The 17,347-nt window shown below is 40.9% G+C and overlaps 1 protein-coding gene across 1 annotated transcript in view; it reads left to right on the top strand.

Moving 5' to 3' along the window:
- Positions 1 to 17,347, top strand: part of FREM2 (FRAS1 related extracellular matrix 2) — a 150,142-nt gene that overhangs the window by 98,647 nt on the left and 34,148 nt on the right. The window contains exons 7-9 of the mRNA XM_055542311.1: positions 12,040 to 12,189; positions 14,077 to 14,286; positions 16,120 to 16,317. Of these exons, the coding sequence (XP_055398286.1) occupies positions 12,040 to 12,189; positions 14,077 to 14,286; positions 16,120 to 16,317 (558 nt within the window). The remainder of the gene's footprint in view (positions 1 to 12,039; positions 12,190 to 14,076; positions 14,287 to 16,119; positions 16,318 to 17,347) is intronic.

Below are 17,347 nucleotides of genomic sequence, written 5' to 3'. Positions count from 1 at the left end.
AGCATGAATAAAAATGTACATGCCTGCCTTCTGATGGGTGATTTGGGGAGCAGTAACAATTTTAAAGGAATGGAGAAATAAAGCATAACGTGACATCTTATTTTTCTTTTCTTTCTATAAAGGTCTGATCTTGTTTTTATTTTTAATAAAGACATTTTTCTTCATAACTGAAAAATATTGATCTATAACATATTCTAATTTTTCTCTTACATGGAATATGCTGGCTCTGTCTTTACAGATGCTCATTAAGCTTCTTTTTAAAAAAATATTCTTAAAGTGCAAACTTTTCCATTATTTAATTATTTTCAGAGACAGCACTACATCATGACATACATACATGATAGACAGACATACATACATGAAAAGAAACACAGCTTTTGCAGTCTTAGAGACTTAGGCTTGAATCCTGCATCTACTACATCCACGCTATGTAACCTTAAGATAATTATTTAATCTAAGTCTACATTTCATTTGGTTTGTAAACAGCAGATAAAAACAATGACCTTAGAAGCCTATTAACCTATAGGCTGTTGGGAGCACCATAGGTTAATATAACAAGATTCTAGAGATTCTGATGTGACCTAAAGAGGCAGACACTCAGCAAAAGTAGCGATTACGTCATAATATTACTCTTACACTAACTGTAATATTTATTGGTGTGTTTTCACAAGATGAGATTTAGAAACATAATGAATACTTTGTTTTTTTTCTATTTATTTATTTATAATTTATTTCTGGCCATGCTGGGTCTTCCTTGCTTTCTCTAGTTGCAGCAAGCTAGGCCTACTCTTTAGTCGCGGTGGCTCTTCTCATTGCAGTGGCTTTTCTTGCTGTGGAGCACAGGCTCTAGGGCATGCAGATTTCAACAGGTGCAGCACGTGGGCTCAGTCATTGTTGGCCCACAGGCTTAGTTGCCCTGAGGTATGTGGGATCTTCCCAGACCAAGGATCGAACCAATGTCCCCTGAATTGAAAGGCATATTCTTAGCCACTGGACCACCAGGGAAGCCCTAAATGTGATGATTTGTATTGGTAACACTGGAATCAGTCTGCATACTTTTTTTTTTTTAATCTCATGTGTCAGACTCTATGCTTCTCATTGGAGTTTACAGATGATTATGGATAAACAATACTTGATTTCTGCCTTTGGGGGTGTCTCTGCCTAATGAGGGAGAGGAGTGAGTGAGTGAACAGAGTGTGAAAAGTGCAACGTGAGAAGTGTGAGCCGGCTGGACGTGCTTAACTGTCAACTGGATATGTGGATATATGAATATCTACATGGATATATGTCAACTGGATTCACAACTTCCATATGTGAATATGGAAAGACACCAACTCTGTAGGGCCTTGCAAACTCTTAGATAATGATTTTCTGAAAAGCACAATAACTACTCAGTTCCCTGGAAAGCACACTCCTCCACAGCACTGCAAAATACTGCAGCAAGGTGGTAAAGAGGCCAGAATCTGTTAAGAGTTTAAAATGTTTCCGATCTTAACAAGAGAGAAGAGACTCTCTGCTTTATCATAAATACTTTTCTTAAATCTAATATTTTAAGAAATATTAGATTTAGTATTTTGAGGCTGTGGTTCATGGAGGTATGTTATGCAGATTAACTCTTGCTTAGTATTAACATTTTTATTACAAAATTATTGCATGAGAACCAAATAGAAGTACATCAACTAAATGGCAGTAGCCTTAGCTCCCTCGTCAAACCCATCCGTCTCCCTTGAGGTCACCTGAGTACCGTGTGTGGCTTTTCTGTATACACAGTCACGTGCGCACATTTCTTTTGACTTTGACTAGAATTAATTGTTGTTATAGCAAAGAAGCAACAAGCACATATTTCCTAGAATATGGGAGACAGTCTGTCTTCCTTCCCACTTACTGGCTATTGATCTTGAATTCCTGGACTTCAGTTTCTTTATCTGTATAGTAGAGATGAAAACAAACCTACCTCAAAGGGTTATTAATCCTTAAAACAATTCAGGCACACTAAAAATACTCAATTAATGTTTGCTATTTTACTTGTCCTTTCCTTGCTGGTTCAGATGGTAAAAGAATCTGCTTGCAATGCGGGAGACCCAGGTTTGATCCCTGGGTTGGGAAGATCCCCTGGAGAAGGGGGATAGCAACCCACTCCAGTATCCTTGCCTGGAGAATTCAGTGGACGGAGGAGCCTGGCGGGCTACAGTCCATGGGGTCGCAAACAGTTGAACACGACTGAATCAACTGAGCGTAGACACAAGGACACACACTTTTTCTTGGTCTGGATCACAATCCACCATTTCCCTGATGCATGGTTTTAGGCAGATCTCTTAATTTCTCTAATCCTTAGTTTCCTTGTCTGTGAAAACAGGACTCACGTACCTCACAGGGTGGCTGTAAGGATGAAGGAAGATAGTGTTGATGAAGGAAGATAGTGTTGTATCTCACCACGAATCACTGTTTGCTAAAACACTGACATAAGCAAAAACAACCTGCAAATTGCCGAGACCTGTAGAGGTTTTCAAAAACACTGGTGCGATGCGTGGATGGAGCGGGGGGTATATGTAAACCTCTGTACCTTCTGCACAATTTTGCTGTGAATTGAAAACTACTCTAAAAAATATAGTCCACTGAAAAATGAGAAAGAAGAAGAGACAGTGCTGGTGCCTGGGAGTCACCCACCGGAAATTCTGATTCGGTAAATGGGAGGTGAGACCGAGCCTTGGTATCTTTAAATTTCCTTGGATAAATCTGATGCACATCTAACTTGGAAAAGCCTGCAGGCAAAGTATTTTAAAAGTGAAAGTAAAAAAATCTCTTGGCGTTCATGGTGGTGGCTTTCCCTTGGCCCTGTGGGCTTGCTCCAGATTCAAATGGCTGCCCTCCACGGTCATTTTAGTGCAAAGACATCTTCTTCATCCTCCTGAGGCTTTGTAACCCCCACTCCCTGCTGCTAAGGACTGTGGTCTTCTAACTCACCCACCACAAAGACACACAGTCAGTTCCCTGCATACGAACGATTCCATTCTGACAGCAAACTGGTGAGTCCAGTTTGTTCCTAAGTCCAACAAAGTTAACCTTGGTAACCAGTGATGGCTCAGATGGTAAAGAATTCACCTGCAATGCAGGAAACCTGGGGGTTAGGAAGATCCTCTGGAGAAGGAAATGGCAACCCTGAAAAATTTTCTTGCCTGGAAAATTCTGTGGACAGAGGAGCCTGGTGGGCTACAGTCCATGGTGTCCCAAAGAGTCAGACGTGACTGAGCAACTAACACGTTTCACCCAACTTACACAATTTGCCATATAGTACTATAATAGGTTTATAACTGTAACTGTGCTATAATAAGTTAATAATATATATAAAACACAAAAACAAAAAATTAAGAAAACATTTTTATTTATTTATTTTCCCACCCTGCCTTCTCCCACAGAGTCCAAAAGACTGTTCTATACATCTGTGTCTCTTTTGCTGTCTCACATATAGGGTTGTCATTACCATCTTTCTAAATTCCATATATGTGCCTTAGTATACTGTATTGGTGCTTTTCTTTCTGTCTTACTTCACCCTGTATAATAGGCTCCAGTTTCATCCACCTCATTAGAACTGACTCAAATGTATTCTTTTTAATGGCTGAGTAATATTCCATTGTGTATATGTACCACAGCTTTCTTATCCATTCGTCTGCTGATGGACATCTAGGTTGCTTCCATGTCCTGGCTATTATAAACAGTGCTGCGATGAACATTGGGGTACATGTGTCTCTTTCAATTCTGGTTTCCTCAGTGTGTATGCCCAGCAGTGGGATTGCTGGGTCATAAGGCAGTTCTATTTCCAGAAGATGGCACCCCACTCCAGTACTCTTGCCTGGAAAATCCCATGGATGGAGGAGCCTGGTGGGCTGCAGTCTGTGGGGTCGCTAAGAGTCAGACACAACTGAGCGACTTCACTTTCATGCATTGGAAAAGGAAATGCACCCACTCCAGTGTTCTTGCCTGGAGAATCCCAGGGATGGGGGAGCCTGGTGGGCTGCCGTCTCTGGGGCCGCACAGAGTCAGACACGACTGAAGCGACTTAGCAGCAGCAGCAGCACAGTCATATCAGCTACATTACTGCTGCCTTTATACCTGCTTCAGGACACTCTGGGTTCAAAATAAAGATATTGTATTACTGTACTCTGTACAGTGCGTGTGTGCATGCTTAGTTGCTCGGTCGTGTCTGACTCTTTTGTGACCCCATGGACTGTTAGCCCGCCAGGCTCCTCTGTCCATGGGATTTCCCAGGCAAGAATACTGGAGTGGGTTATCATTTCGTCATCCAAGGAATCTTCCCCTGCCCAGGGATCGAACGTGTATCTCCTGCACTGGCAGGCTGATTCATTACCACTGAGCCACCTGGAAAGCCCGCTCTACATAGCACTGTATAATAAAGTACACAAAAGCACAACCACTTGTAGAGGCTGCACACACACGACAATTCAGACGTGTGAACTAACTTTTGTGTCTGGACACACGAATGCGCGTTCGCAGCTTTGAAAGTTCACAACTTGAAGGTTCATGTGTAGGGGGACTTCCTGTATTTGTTCATTTGCTCTGGCGAATCAACGGTCCTATTTTACAGGATGTTCATTCATTCCGCAAATGTTAATGGAGCACCCTATGGCCAGGCATTGTTAGGAAAACATCAGTGAATAAAGGAAGTTGAACTCCCCCTCTTAGAGAGCTCAGAGCCTATGGGAGATGCAAGCCTGCAGTGGCTGGAGGGAGGGAGGGCTCTGATGGAGAAGACAGGAGACTCCCTGGCACAAGGGACTTCTAAACAGAAACCCAAGAGGAGCAAGAGTTATCCCAGTGAGGAGGAGTGAAGAGTGTTCAAGGCAATGGCGATGGCATAGTGAAGACTGGGCATGCCACATTTGACATTTAAGACACTGGATTGTTGGATAGAAAGGAGGCCAAAATGCAGTTTAAAAGGCAAATGTTTTTCAAACCAAATGTTTAGTGTTTTACAAACCAGCATTTTTAATTAATGAAATGATGGTTAGGGAGTTTGGGATGGGCATGTATACACTGCTATATGTAAAATGAATAACCAGCAAGATCCTATTATATAGCACAGGGAACTCTGCTCAGTGTTGTGTGGCAGCCTGGATGGGAGAGGAGTTTGGTGGAGAATGGACATGTGTATGTGCATGGCTGAGTCTCTCTGCTGTCCACCTGAAACTATCACAGCATTGTTAACTGGCTATTGATCAGTCACTAAGTCGTGTCCGACTCTGTGACCCTGTGGACTGCAGCACGCCCGGCTTTCCTGTCCTTCTCTGTCTTCCAGAGTTTGCTCAAATTCCTGCCCACTGAGTCGATGATGCTGTCTAATCATTTTATCCTCTGCCGCCCCTTCTCCTTTCCCTGCATCAGGGTCTTTTCCAGTGAGTCAGTTCTTCGCATCAGGTGGCCAAAGTACTGGAGCTTCAGCTTCAGCTTCAGCATCAGCATCAGTCCTTCCAATGAATATTCAAGGTTGATTTCCTCTGGTATTAACTGGTTTGATCTCCTTGCTGTCCAAAGGGCTCTCAAGAGTCTTCTTCAGCACCACTGTTCGAAAGCATCAATTCTTGAGCATTCAACCTTCTTTATGGCCCAACTCTCACATCCATACACAATCATTTGAAAAACCATCGCTTTGTCTGTATGGATCTTTGTCAGCAAAGTAACATCCCTGTTTTTTAATACTCTGTCTAGGTTTGTCATAGCTTTCCTTACAAGGAGCAAGCATCTTTTAATTTCATGACTCCACAATCATGGTCCAGAGTGATTTTGGAGCGCAAGAAAAGAAAATTTGTCACTGCTTCCGTTTCTCCCCCCATCTATTAACATGAAATGATGGGACTGGATGCCATGATCTTAGTTTTTTGAGTGTTGAGTTTTAAGCCAGCTCTCTCCTCTTTCACCCTCATCAGGAGGCTCTTTAGTTCCTCTTCAGTTTCTGCCATCAGAGTGATATCACCTGCATATCTGAGGTTGTTGGTATTTCTTCCAGCTATATGCCAATATAAAATAAAATATTTAAAATAAAAAAGCCTGTTTCCAATCCTGAGAGCACTGAAACACTTGACAGGCTTTCCACAAAGGCATTACCACGATGGGATTTTCTTTGGTGGATGGCTTCTGGTTAAGAACCTGGCTGAGTGGCTGCTAGAGGGGTTCAATGGTGGGTGATGCTGGCTGTATCTAGGGTAGTGGCCGTGACAGAGAGAAGCCGGGGCGGGGCAGTGGTGGTACGTCTACTGCGAGTTTGCCTGGAGGGGCCCGTGGCATGGGACTGTATAGGCAGCTGGTTATCAAGGTCCAAAGCTCAGAAGAGAGATCTGAGTTGGAAATAATTTAGGGAGGTTCCTTTCTATTGTTTGCAGCACTGAACCAAAAGACGGCATACAAGTTTTTGTGTTTTTTTCTTTTCATTCAGTTGTAAGCAAACATCTTAGAGCTACAACGCCTACTTGACTGATAGTCTAGGTACACGTGAGTAAATAAGATTTGGCTCCAGATAGCAATTACTCCAGGCACTTCTTCCTTTCATCTCCTGAGACACAAAGTAATTGTAAACATCAATCTAGACACCACAGACTCAGCAAGGGAAAAAAGTTCACTTTTTCCCTGTGGGGAAAAACTTGAGTTATTTTCCCTTTGTCTTCACTGCAGGTGTGTGTGTTGTGCGACTTGTCGAGCCGTCCTCATCAGCTTTGTTTGTAAGAAATAGACATGATCCTATCTGTGTTGTTTGTGTTGAAAGTCTCTCCAACCTTGAAAGGCATATTAATGTTTAATGAACTAAAACAGACTTTTCTGTAGTCATTGCCTTGATCTGTGCCCTTTATTTAAAAGTGTTAATACCACCACAAAGGATACAGAGAGTAAAGTTTGGCTTCCCTTAATTTCACACTATGTCATGTGGCCAAGTTAAAACTTTCCTTGTGGTGCTCACACACTATTTGGATGTAACTTATCTTTTGTCTCCAGAAGGAATAAAAATGCATTCTGCCGTGTTTTCTGTGGATGATGGAGTGGTGAAGAATGACTGTTTTATGGCATTTTGTGGATGTGGGCTGTGGCATACATGACTTTAATTGATCGTTCTCTCATTCCAGGTAGTAATATCAGCCGCTGACTTTTCTTTATTAAGACTGTGAACTTACAAGACACAGCGTGTATTTAAGATCTGACTCTAGGGACTTTCCTAGTGGTCCAGTGGTTAAGACTCGTTGCTTCCAATGCAGGGGGCACGGATTCAATCCCTGCTTGGGGAACTAAGATCCATGCCATAGGGCATGACAAAAAAAATTTTCTGTGTTCACAAAATTAAATGGGTCTTTTTTTTCTGATTTGCTTGAAGTTGTAATGTGGACATTTATAAAACTAATAGACAAAGGTTTACAGTTTACTTAACTTTTTAGAGAAACCAAGTGCCCATATAAAAACAAACAAGCATTGTACCAAAGAAAGGTGAGTTAAAATCTTACTTATAAATTATAATAGTTTTGCAAGAACAAGCAATTTTTTTGGATTTTGCCCAGATGTCTTTCAGCTGTTGACAGTTTTCATGCATCTATTCTTTCTTCCTTTTACTTGATTATTATCTATGCATTAAAATGTCCAGTAACCTCTTGCCAGTTATTTTGAGTGATTATTTATAACTCAACTCATTGCTTGAGAATGTTTAAGTCCTTCATATTACATGAGATTCTGTCCAAATGATGACAATTATAAATAGTATTTAAGTTTTAGAGACGGATGATGAGGTATTGAGAAATTGAAACTAGGCAGTTAACAAGAGCTGTTTCTCTTCTAAAAATATTCAATTGTGTTTTAATTTCATTATAGTCACTTTATACTTTAATCACAAAGATTTCAAATTGATTAGACCAATTTTCCAGTCATCATGAATAGAGCACAGAGAGGAAGAGAAATTACATAAATAACTCAAATCCATAGATATGCAAAAGTCCATCTTAAGGAAAGAAATCTTTCTTAATGCCTTCTATTACCTGTGATAGTAAAATTGAGAGATTTAGGATTAAAATCCTTCTTCCATCTTCCCTCTTTCTTTCTGCTGGAGGTTACTACATACTACACAATGGTGATATGAAAATGTTGTTTGCATTATTCCCATAAATCTTATTATGTATTGTTATATGCACCGTTACCTCCCACTTGTCTCTCTTCTTCTCTCTTGTTTTCTCTCTCTCTCACACACACAGAACCTAGGTCAGACACATAATAAATGTCCTACATATGGTAACTGTTATCATTACTCTTCATTCTTAACAACAATTAGGATTAAAATTTTTCAGAGTACTATGTAAAACATTTTTTCTTACTGAAATGCACATTGAGCGATACCATAAAAACATGTGACCTACAGTTGACGGAGTGAGTCTGAACACACACAGGGAGAACAGAGCTTTGGCTCTGTAGAGCCCATATGGTGATTGATGATCACCTTCCCTCACATGATTTTATTCTGTTCCACCTCTAGTATGTGTCTGGGAGGAGTAGAGAGACAGGGGGACAGGAGGGATCATGATTAAATAGGGGGTCTTCCTTACTGCACTTCCCAGATCTCCCCCATAACCCATATCTAATCTGCACAATGATGTGGTTTGTCAGAAATGTCAAGAGCCTTAGATTACTCTCTGGATGCCGATGATCAGGCCTCTGCCATAATTATGTTAATAAAAGCCTTTTAAAAGATGTACAGATGTGCTTGGTGCAGCTGTCTGGTCCAAGTAAGCATTTTCAGGGTTCTGTCTTCACCTTTGCCCCCTCCTCAGGTGTGAGAAATGTAAGGAATTTATTGGCTTGTAGTTGAGGTCCACCTTGGCTGAGGTGAATAAGATAATCTTCATCCGCACACATCCAGTGACATGCCCAGGCACCCTCCAAGTCTAAAGGATGAGAGGCCGGTGAAAGTATGCTATGGGCAGATTTATCGTTTCGTGAACCAAAGGGTGCAGGCAAAATGTCCAAGGTTGGTTGTGTATTATTTAAGAGTCCACGGAGCTCTATGCTTTTTATTATACACCCCTTAGGAAGAAATAAAGAAAACACCAGTGTCAATGAAGATGATTTATCTTGCGGACAGGAAAATAAAGAATCTTTACTGCACTTGAGCAGTGCCCCAAACTGGCTTTCCTGTGTGGCTGTGAGCCACAATTGCAGAGTTTTGTCTGATTTTTGTGTTTGTTAATTCAATTAGACGCTCTGAAATGGGATAGTCATCTCCTGAATGGCCCTGCCTTTTAGGAAACACTGATGTGAGTTGTGTGACCTTTTAGACTTAGTCCTTTGGAGTCTTGTAAAACCAAACACAGATGACTAAAATGTCTCGAGCCAAAGGCTGTTTGCCTTATTAAGTGAATATATGCAATTAATTTATCTTTGTTAATGGTTGCTTATAAAATAAGCTCACAGTGGGTAAAATATATGCTTTATATGCTATTTTTGCCTTTTCTCATGAGCCTATAAATATTTCAGAATAAGTCTGGGGAATTTTTAAAGCAAACTCACAAATTATCTCTCTACTTTCTTCATTAGTCAGCTAACTGCAGTCCCTCAGACTTCCGGCTGTTTTGCAAGGTAAACTCCTGGTCACAAGGGGAATTCATCATCAGTACTGAAGAAAAATATAAAGTCTCCAATGTATGTGTCTATTTTAATGACCTGAGTCACACAATTTTCATACATGTTTAAGATAAATGTAAACTCCTTGGTATGAGATTATTTCTCTAGTGGAACCTCCATTGGTATAGAGTACCCTCAAAACCTTATCAGTTCAGTTCAGACACTCAGTCGTGTCCAACTCTTTGCAACCCCATGAACTGCAGCACACCAGGCCTCCCTGTCCATCACCAACTCCCAGAGTTCACTCAAACTCATGTCCATTGAGTCGGTGATGCCATCCAACCATCTCATCCTCTGTCATCCCCTTCTCCTCCTGCCTTCAATCTTTCCCAGCATCAGGGTCTTTTCCAGTGAGTCAGTTCTTCACATCAGGTAGCCAAAGGATTGGAGTTTCAGCTTCAGTGTCAGTCCTTCCAATGAATATTCAGGACTGATTTCCTTTAAGATTGACTGGTTGGATCTCCTTGCAGTCCAAGGGACTCTCAAGAGTCTTCTCCAACACCACAGTCCAAAACATAAATTCTTCAGTGCTCAGCTTTCTTTATAGTCCAACTCTCACATCCATACATGACCACTGGAAAAACCTTGACTAGACGGACCTTTGACTAGCCTTGACTAGACGGACCTTTGTTGACAAAGTAATGTCTCTGCTTTTAATATGCTATCTAGGTTGGTCATAACTTTCCTTCCAAGGAGTAAGCATCTTTTAATTTCATGGCTGCAATCACCATCTGCAGTGATTTTGGAGCCCCAAAAAATAAAGTCAGCCACTGTTTCCACTGTTTCCCCATCTATTTGCCATGAAGTGATGGGACTAGAAGCCATGATCTTAGTTTTCTGAATGTTGAGCTTTAAGCCAACTTTTTCACTCTCCTCTTTCACTTTCATCAAGAGGCTCTTTAGTTCCTCTTCACTTTCTGCCATGAGGGTGGTGTCATCTGCATATCTGAGTTTATTGATATTTCTCCTGGCAATGTTGATTCCAGCTTGTGCTTCATCCAGCCCAGCATTTCTCATGATGTACTCTGCATATAAGTTAAATGAGCAGGATGACAATATACAGCCTTGACGTACTCCTTTTCCTATTTGGAACCAGTCTGTTGTTCCATGTCCAGTTCTAACTGTTGCTTCCTGATCTGCATACAAGTTTCTTAAGAGGCACGGTGGTCTGGTATTCCCAACTCTTTCAGAATTTTCCACATTTATTGTGATCCACACAGTCAAAGGCTTTGGCATAGTCAATAAAGCAGAAATAGATGTTTTTCTGAAACTCTCTTGCTTTTTCGATGATCCAGCAAATGTTGGCAATTTGATTTCTGGTTCCTCTGCCTTTTCTAAAACCAGCTTGAACATCTGGAAGTTCATGGTTCATATATTGCCGAGACCCCGATTCAATTCTTGGGTCAGGAAGATCCTCTGGAGAAGGGACAGGCTACCCACTCCAGTATTCTTGGGCTTCCCTGGTGGCTCAGCAGGTAAAGAACCTGCCTGCAATGCGGGAGACCTGAGTTTGATCCCTGGGTTGGGAAGATCCCCTGGAGAAGGGAATAGTTACCCACTCCAGTATTCTGGCCTGGAGAATTTCATGGACTATATAGTCCATGGGTTCAGAAAGAAACAGGGCTGAGCAACTTTCACTTTCAGTGGACTAGAAGATGTCATTATGCAAATAGTCTCCAAAGTGATAACTCAGTAGGAGACACTTTGACCAGTCAGGCCAAATTTATAAAATTTCAGTCTTATTTGTTTTGTTTCATTTTGTTGCTATTTTACCAGCTAAATGTTTAGGAAATGCATTTAGGAACCATTCATAATTCCACGTACAGGGGACAAAGTAACTCATATGCCTCAAAAGAAGAATGTTCCATTAGAGGGACGTCCCTGGCAGTCCAGTGGTTAAGACTCCGAGCTTCCACTGCAGGGGGCACTGATTCAACCCCTGGTCTGGGAATTAAGCTCCAGCAAGCTGCAAGGCAAGGCCAAAAAAACCCAAAACAAGCCATAAAAAAGTTCCATTAGACACTTTACCATGTGTATTTCTGTTTTTCAACAGAGACATTTTAATCTGAAGCCTTGTATAAGTCTAGACATTAAAGAGATGTCATCAGGACCTCCCTGGTGGTCCACTGGCTAAGATGCAGCGCTCCCAAAGCAGAGGGCACTGGTTTGGTCCCTGGTCAGGGTTCTAGGACTCTGGCTCCGCATGGCATGGCCAAAATAAATTAAATACAGAGGTGTTATCTTGCTAAAAGGAAATAATATGACCTTCTAAGGATGTCTGTGAGATGAGGCTAACTATTCTTGGTAATTACGTATGTAGAGTTTGATGTGGAAAAGCAAATGTAACAGAAGTGGTTTCTGTTTCCTTCTTCACAGAACCCGTCTTCTACTTTGGTGACGTCGAGTACTCTGTGGATGAGAGTGCGGGCTCGGTGGAGGTGCGGGTGTGGAGGAGCGGCACTGACCTGTCCCAGGCTTCTAGTGTCACCGTGACATCGCAGAAAACAGACCCTCCCTCAGCCGATGGTGAGCAGTTTCCTACAATGATTCCTTTTGATTAATCTACAATTTTCAACTTTTTATGACAAAATACCTTAAAGCACAAATACTTCACTTCTGTTGAAGCAGTCTGATTGAATGTACTTTTTTCCTGACGTTATTGCTATATAGTAGGTAAATTTACACTCTGTTTACTATTGTGAGAAAAGGCACCCCAGGGCCTCAAATCGAAAGCTAAGTTATAAACATGTAAGTCAAGAACTCTAACTTTGAATGCCTTTTTTTGCCTGAACGGGTTCTATCTATACCTGGCAAATCTACCATGGTTGAATCCTATGGCGTCATTTGCACAACAGGAATAATCTTGCTGGCCACCCTTACAGAATCTAGTGACATTTAAGTGTCATGCAGGTGTGGATCTCTGGCTTAGCTCCCTCTTCATTTTAAACAAATATCCCCATAAGTACTTGAGCCCCAAAGACTTTTTCTACCTTTCATTATATAATCTGTCCTAGCTGACATGTGGATGCCTTTGATTCTGGAATCTACATGTGCAAAAAGTTGATCATGAAACTTAGAACAAGCATAAGATATGAAATTTCCTTCTCTTTGTCTCATTTAAATGACCAATAAAGGACTTCCCTGGTGGCCCAGTGGCTAAGACTCCATGATCCCAATGCAAGAGGTCCAGTTATCAAACTGGTCAGGGAACTAGATCCCATGTGCTGAAACCATGAGATCTGCAACTAAGACCCAGCGCAGCCCAATAAATAAGTAAATGAGAATACTTCAAAAAAAATAAATGAACAATAGTACAATTTACCTCTTTCTCATTCATACACACGTAAGACACATATCACATGCTCATCACACAAAGCAAGTAGTGGCCATTCCATTTTAAAAGTCACCCTTAAGTTTTCACTTTTTAAACGTCGTAGAACCAGTAGAGTGCTTTGAATGTGGTCCGTGTCCAATAAACCTTTGTTTAGCCAAATTAGTCATTTCTTTAGAGAAAATTCCAATCAGAGAGATGAGAATAAAGATGTAGAAGCAGAGGACAAGAAAAATACAAAAGGAAACACAATGAGATACAGAGATTTTAAAAAATAAAGACATGTACTTAATTATAGTTGCATAATCAGAGGTAAATAGATACAAATGAGAGTTAGAAGAGCATTAGATATGAAAACAAAGAGATAATACTGAACTGTCTCCCCTATTCCCAGTCATCATGGATGTCATGCCTAAAGATTAAAGGAAATTTTTGTTTCTTAAATACTTTAGACATATATGGAGGTGTCAACATTAGTATGCACCCCACAGTCTGAAAAATAATACACTAAAAGCGAAATATGTCTTTGAGAATAAAAGATTGCTCTCTTTGCCAGGGATAGGAATGGGTGAAGTGTGTTGGACAAACCTTATATCTGAAATATGTTGCTATAACCAGCAGGCAATCACACACCTAAATAAGATGTTCTGTAGTAACTTCTGAAAATAAAAAATGGTTTTTTAACTAAGGTTAACTATTTCCATGTTTATATTTCATAACTTATTATGATCAGATACTTGATTGATATGCTGATTATTTTTAGACCTGATTTTTGTTAGCTCTAATTGAGAATTCCAAAATAGATAAACTACAAGACAGAAAGCTAAAATAACAGAAAAGTAAAATAACCTTAGACATAGAGAAGACAGAGTTAGGAACCTGATCTTTGAGCTACCATCTCATATCCAATGTAAATGCTAATCTTTTACATTTCATTAAATATACTTCTCTGTAATGTTATGCTAGTCAGTATATTTTTAAAAGAATTATAAACAAGTCTGTTGAATACATAGTTTTCATCTCGTAATTTTGTGTGCACTTAGCCAGTCCACAGCTGGAAAATTCTTTTGTTCCTGTCACAGCTGGAACAGACTACGTGGGAATCAGCCGTAATTTAGATTTTGCACCTGGAGTCAACATGCAAACCATTCGTGTTATCATTTTGGATGATCTCGGACAACCAATGCTGGAGGGTATTGAGCAATTTGAATTGGTGCTCCGAATGCCTATGAATGCAGCCCTTGGGGACCCCAACAAAGCCACGGTGACCATAAATGATTCTGTCTCAGATTGTGAGTGTTTATTAATTGATGAAGATAAGTAAAAAGATGGCTAGTGTTTACATAAATGTTAAGTAAAATGATAAACTAGGCTTTATATGGATGTGAATTTGAGCAAAGCCCGGGAGATAGTGAAGAACAGGGGAGCCTAGAGTGCGGCAGTCCACGGGGTCACAAAGAGTCAGACACGACTGAGTGACTGAGTAACAGCAACAACCTTTTTGAAGGGATGTGAGGGAAAGATCGGTTCCAGCTCTCAGTTTGTAGATAGCCATCTTTTCTGTGTCTTTACATCACCTTCTATGTGTATTTATGTGTTTAAATTTCTCCTTTGGTATAAGGGCACCGGTCATATTGAATTAAGGCCCACGCTGATGCCCTCATTTTTCCTTCGTTAGTTCTGTAAAGACCCTTTCTCCATATGAAGTCATATTCTCAGGTATTGGGTGTTAGGACTTCACTCTATGAACGGGGGGCAGAGAGGGAGGTGTGGACAGACAGTCCATCCCATAATAATACCTTAGCTGACAAAGTCTGTCTTTCTTCTCCTGATTGTTTTCTTATTGTTTTGATAGAATTAGTAGTCTCAGAAGAAAAACTTTTAGTCTTCCTTTCAAATTAAAATAAAAGTGAGATTGTTATCATTACCTTGCTTGTGTGTCAAGAACTCCCTCCCACAGATTGGTGCAACTGCGTGAGATTGCACAAACCCTCAAGTATTAATGGTCTTTTCCCACTTCTCAACACCAGACACTTCCTGTTATCTCCTTACACACACACAGTTCTGAAATTACTCCTAACGATATGCCAAAAGCGAGGCTCTCTGACTCATCATCGAAAGGAAATTCTAAATAAGCTTCTACCATGATGATCTTGGCGCTACTTGGAGGAGTCTAACCTATTGTCAATGAGATCTGTAGTTAATTGACCCAGTATACGTGTCACCTGTGTTTTCTATAAAGGCTTCCCTGGTGGCTCAGATGGTAAAGAATCTACCTGCAATGCAGGAGACCGGGGTTCAATCCCTGGGTCAGGAAGATCCCCTGCAGAAGGGAATGGCAACCCACTCCAATATTCTTGCCTAGAGAATCCCATGGACAGAGAAGCCTGGTGGGCTCCAGTCCATGGGGTCGCAAAGAGTCAGACATGACTGAGCAACTAACACTTCTTGATGCAATTCCACATGTATTATGTAATATATATATATATTATAGCCATTGTCATCTTTTCCATTATGGTCTGGGTAACTATGCTTGTAATTATGTACACAATCTTTAATGTTTTTCATATGAAGAAATTTTGAAAGGCTCTTGATTAAGCAATATATATAGATGGTGGTGGTTTAGTGGCTAAGTCATGTCCAACTCTTGCAAACCCATGGACTGTAGCCCATCAGGCTTCTCTGTCCATGGGATTCTCCAGGCAAGAATAGTGGAGTGGGTTGCCATTTCCTTCTCCAGGGGATCGTCCTGACCCAAGAATTGAACCCCGGTCTCCTGCATTGCAGGCAGATTCTTTACTGAGTGAGCTATCAGGGAAACCCAATGTATATAGATACAGATACCGTAAGGTCTCTGGTTTTATCTACTTTTTCCCATTTCATTGCATCTGCCTACTCCACAAAAGAGGCAGAGCGAAATGTCAAGGATAAGGAAATCAGAACTCTGGGTTAAGTGGTTAGCTCAAGCCCAAAACACCGGCCAGTAACTGAGCAGGGACTGGGATCCAGTTCTTCTTGTTGTTGTTCTGATATTCTTCCCACTGAACCATGTTTTCTGAAATTCCATTTTCCTCAAATTTCTGTTCACTTTGATTCAGGTATTTATGTTCTTGTGTTTTCTGCAGTACCTAAGATGCAATTCAAAGAACGAGTATATACTGGCAATGAACATGATGGGCAGATAGTCGCCACGATCCACCGGAGTGGGGATATCCAGTACAGGTCTTCAGTGAGATGCTACACGCGACAGGGCTCTGCACAGGTGATGATGGACTTTGAAGAACGCCCTAATACTGACATCTCCATCATCACATTCCTCCCTGGTACGTTTCAGCTTGAAGTTTTTGAGTTTGCAGAAGCCGAGTTTTGGGTGTGAAGTATCTATCAAGGATACTTGATTCTACAAGTTCTTGATTCCCTCAAGCTTCTGACATGGTTTAATGTGCACTAGATGATAATGAAGTGAGGTTGATTTTAACAGGTTGAATGCATTTTCCTTTGGTTTCTGTGTCAGCGTGTTGATTAGTTTCTAGTGATGTGCTGTATTGTTTGGGCTTCCCTCCTGGATCAGTGGTTAAGAACCCACCTGCCAATGCAGGAGGTACAAGTTAGATCCCTGGGTCAGGGAGATCCCCCTGGAGGAGGAAATGGCAACCCATTCCAGTATTCTTGCCGGGAGAATCCCATGAACAGAGGAGCCCGGCAGACTACAGTCCATGGGGTCGCAAAGAGTCAGACACGACTGAGCACACATGCTATATGGTTTATTCAAAACTTATTCAGCAGAAAATGGCATGTACAGATTTTACAATAGTAGGAAAGACTTAGTGTTCAAATGATAGAAATGAAAAGAAATAGGTGTCACGTTTTCAATATGGATTCAGTGTCTTAAAATACTTGACTACTTTGATCCAATAATTGTGTGAGAAACATGTGAAAAGTGAAAGTGAAAGTCGCTCAGTCATGTCTGACTCTTTGTGACCCCATGGACTATACAGTCTAAGAAACATGTACTGTGATCCATTTGACAATGACCAACTGGTACAAATTTGCTAAATTTGCATCCTGATCATAATGTTAGAAATTTGTAAATGACATTGCCATTTGCTCTTTTCCCCTTGTTTTCAGGCATGAGTGACAAAACTTAAAGACAGAAGAAATTCCCTGTACAAATAGGAACCTGTCATTGCATACGTTCAAACGTCGTTGTTCATTCAGCAAATAGTAACTGAAGGCTTATTACATGCCAGACATTGCTCTTTGTACTATTGATGCAGCAAGGGACAAAACAACATCCCCGTCCTCGTAGTGTTTACCTTCTACTGCAGAGGTATCCGTTATGGCTTAAGGGAT

This window comes from Bubalus kerabau, chromosome 12 (assembly GCF_029407905.1).
Source record: "Bubalus kerabau isolate K-KA32 ecotype Philippines breed swamp buffalo chromosome 12, PCC_UOA_SB_1v2, whole genome shotgun sequence".
NCBI lineage: Eukaryota > Metazoa > Chordata > Mammalia > Artiodactyla > Bovidae > Bubalus > Bubalus kerabau.
Note: the sequence above shows the minus strand (reverse complement) of the source record. Positions and strands in the feature narration are given on the sequence as shown.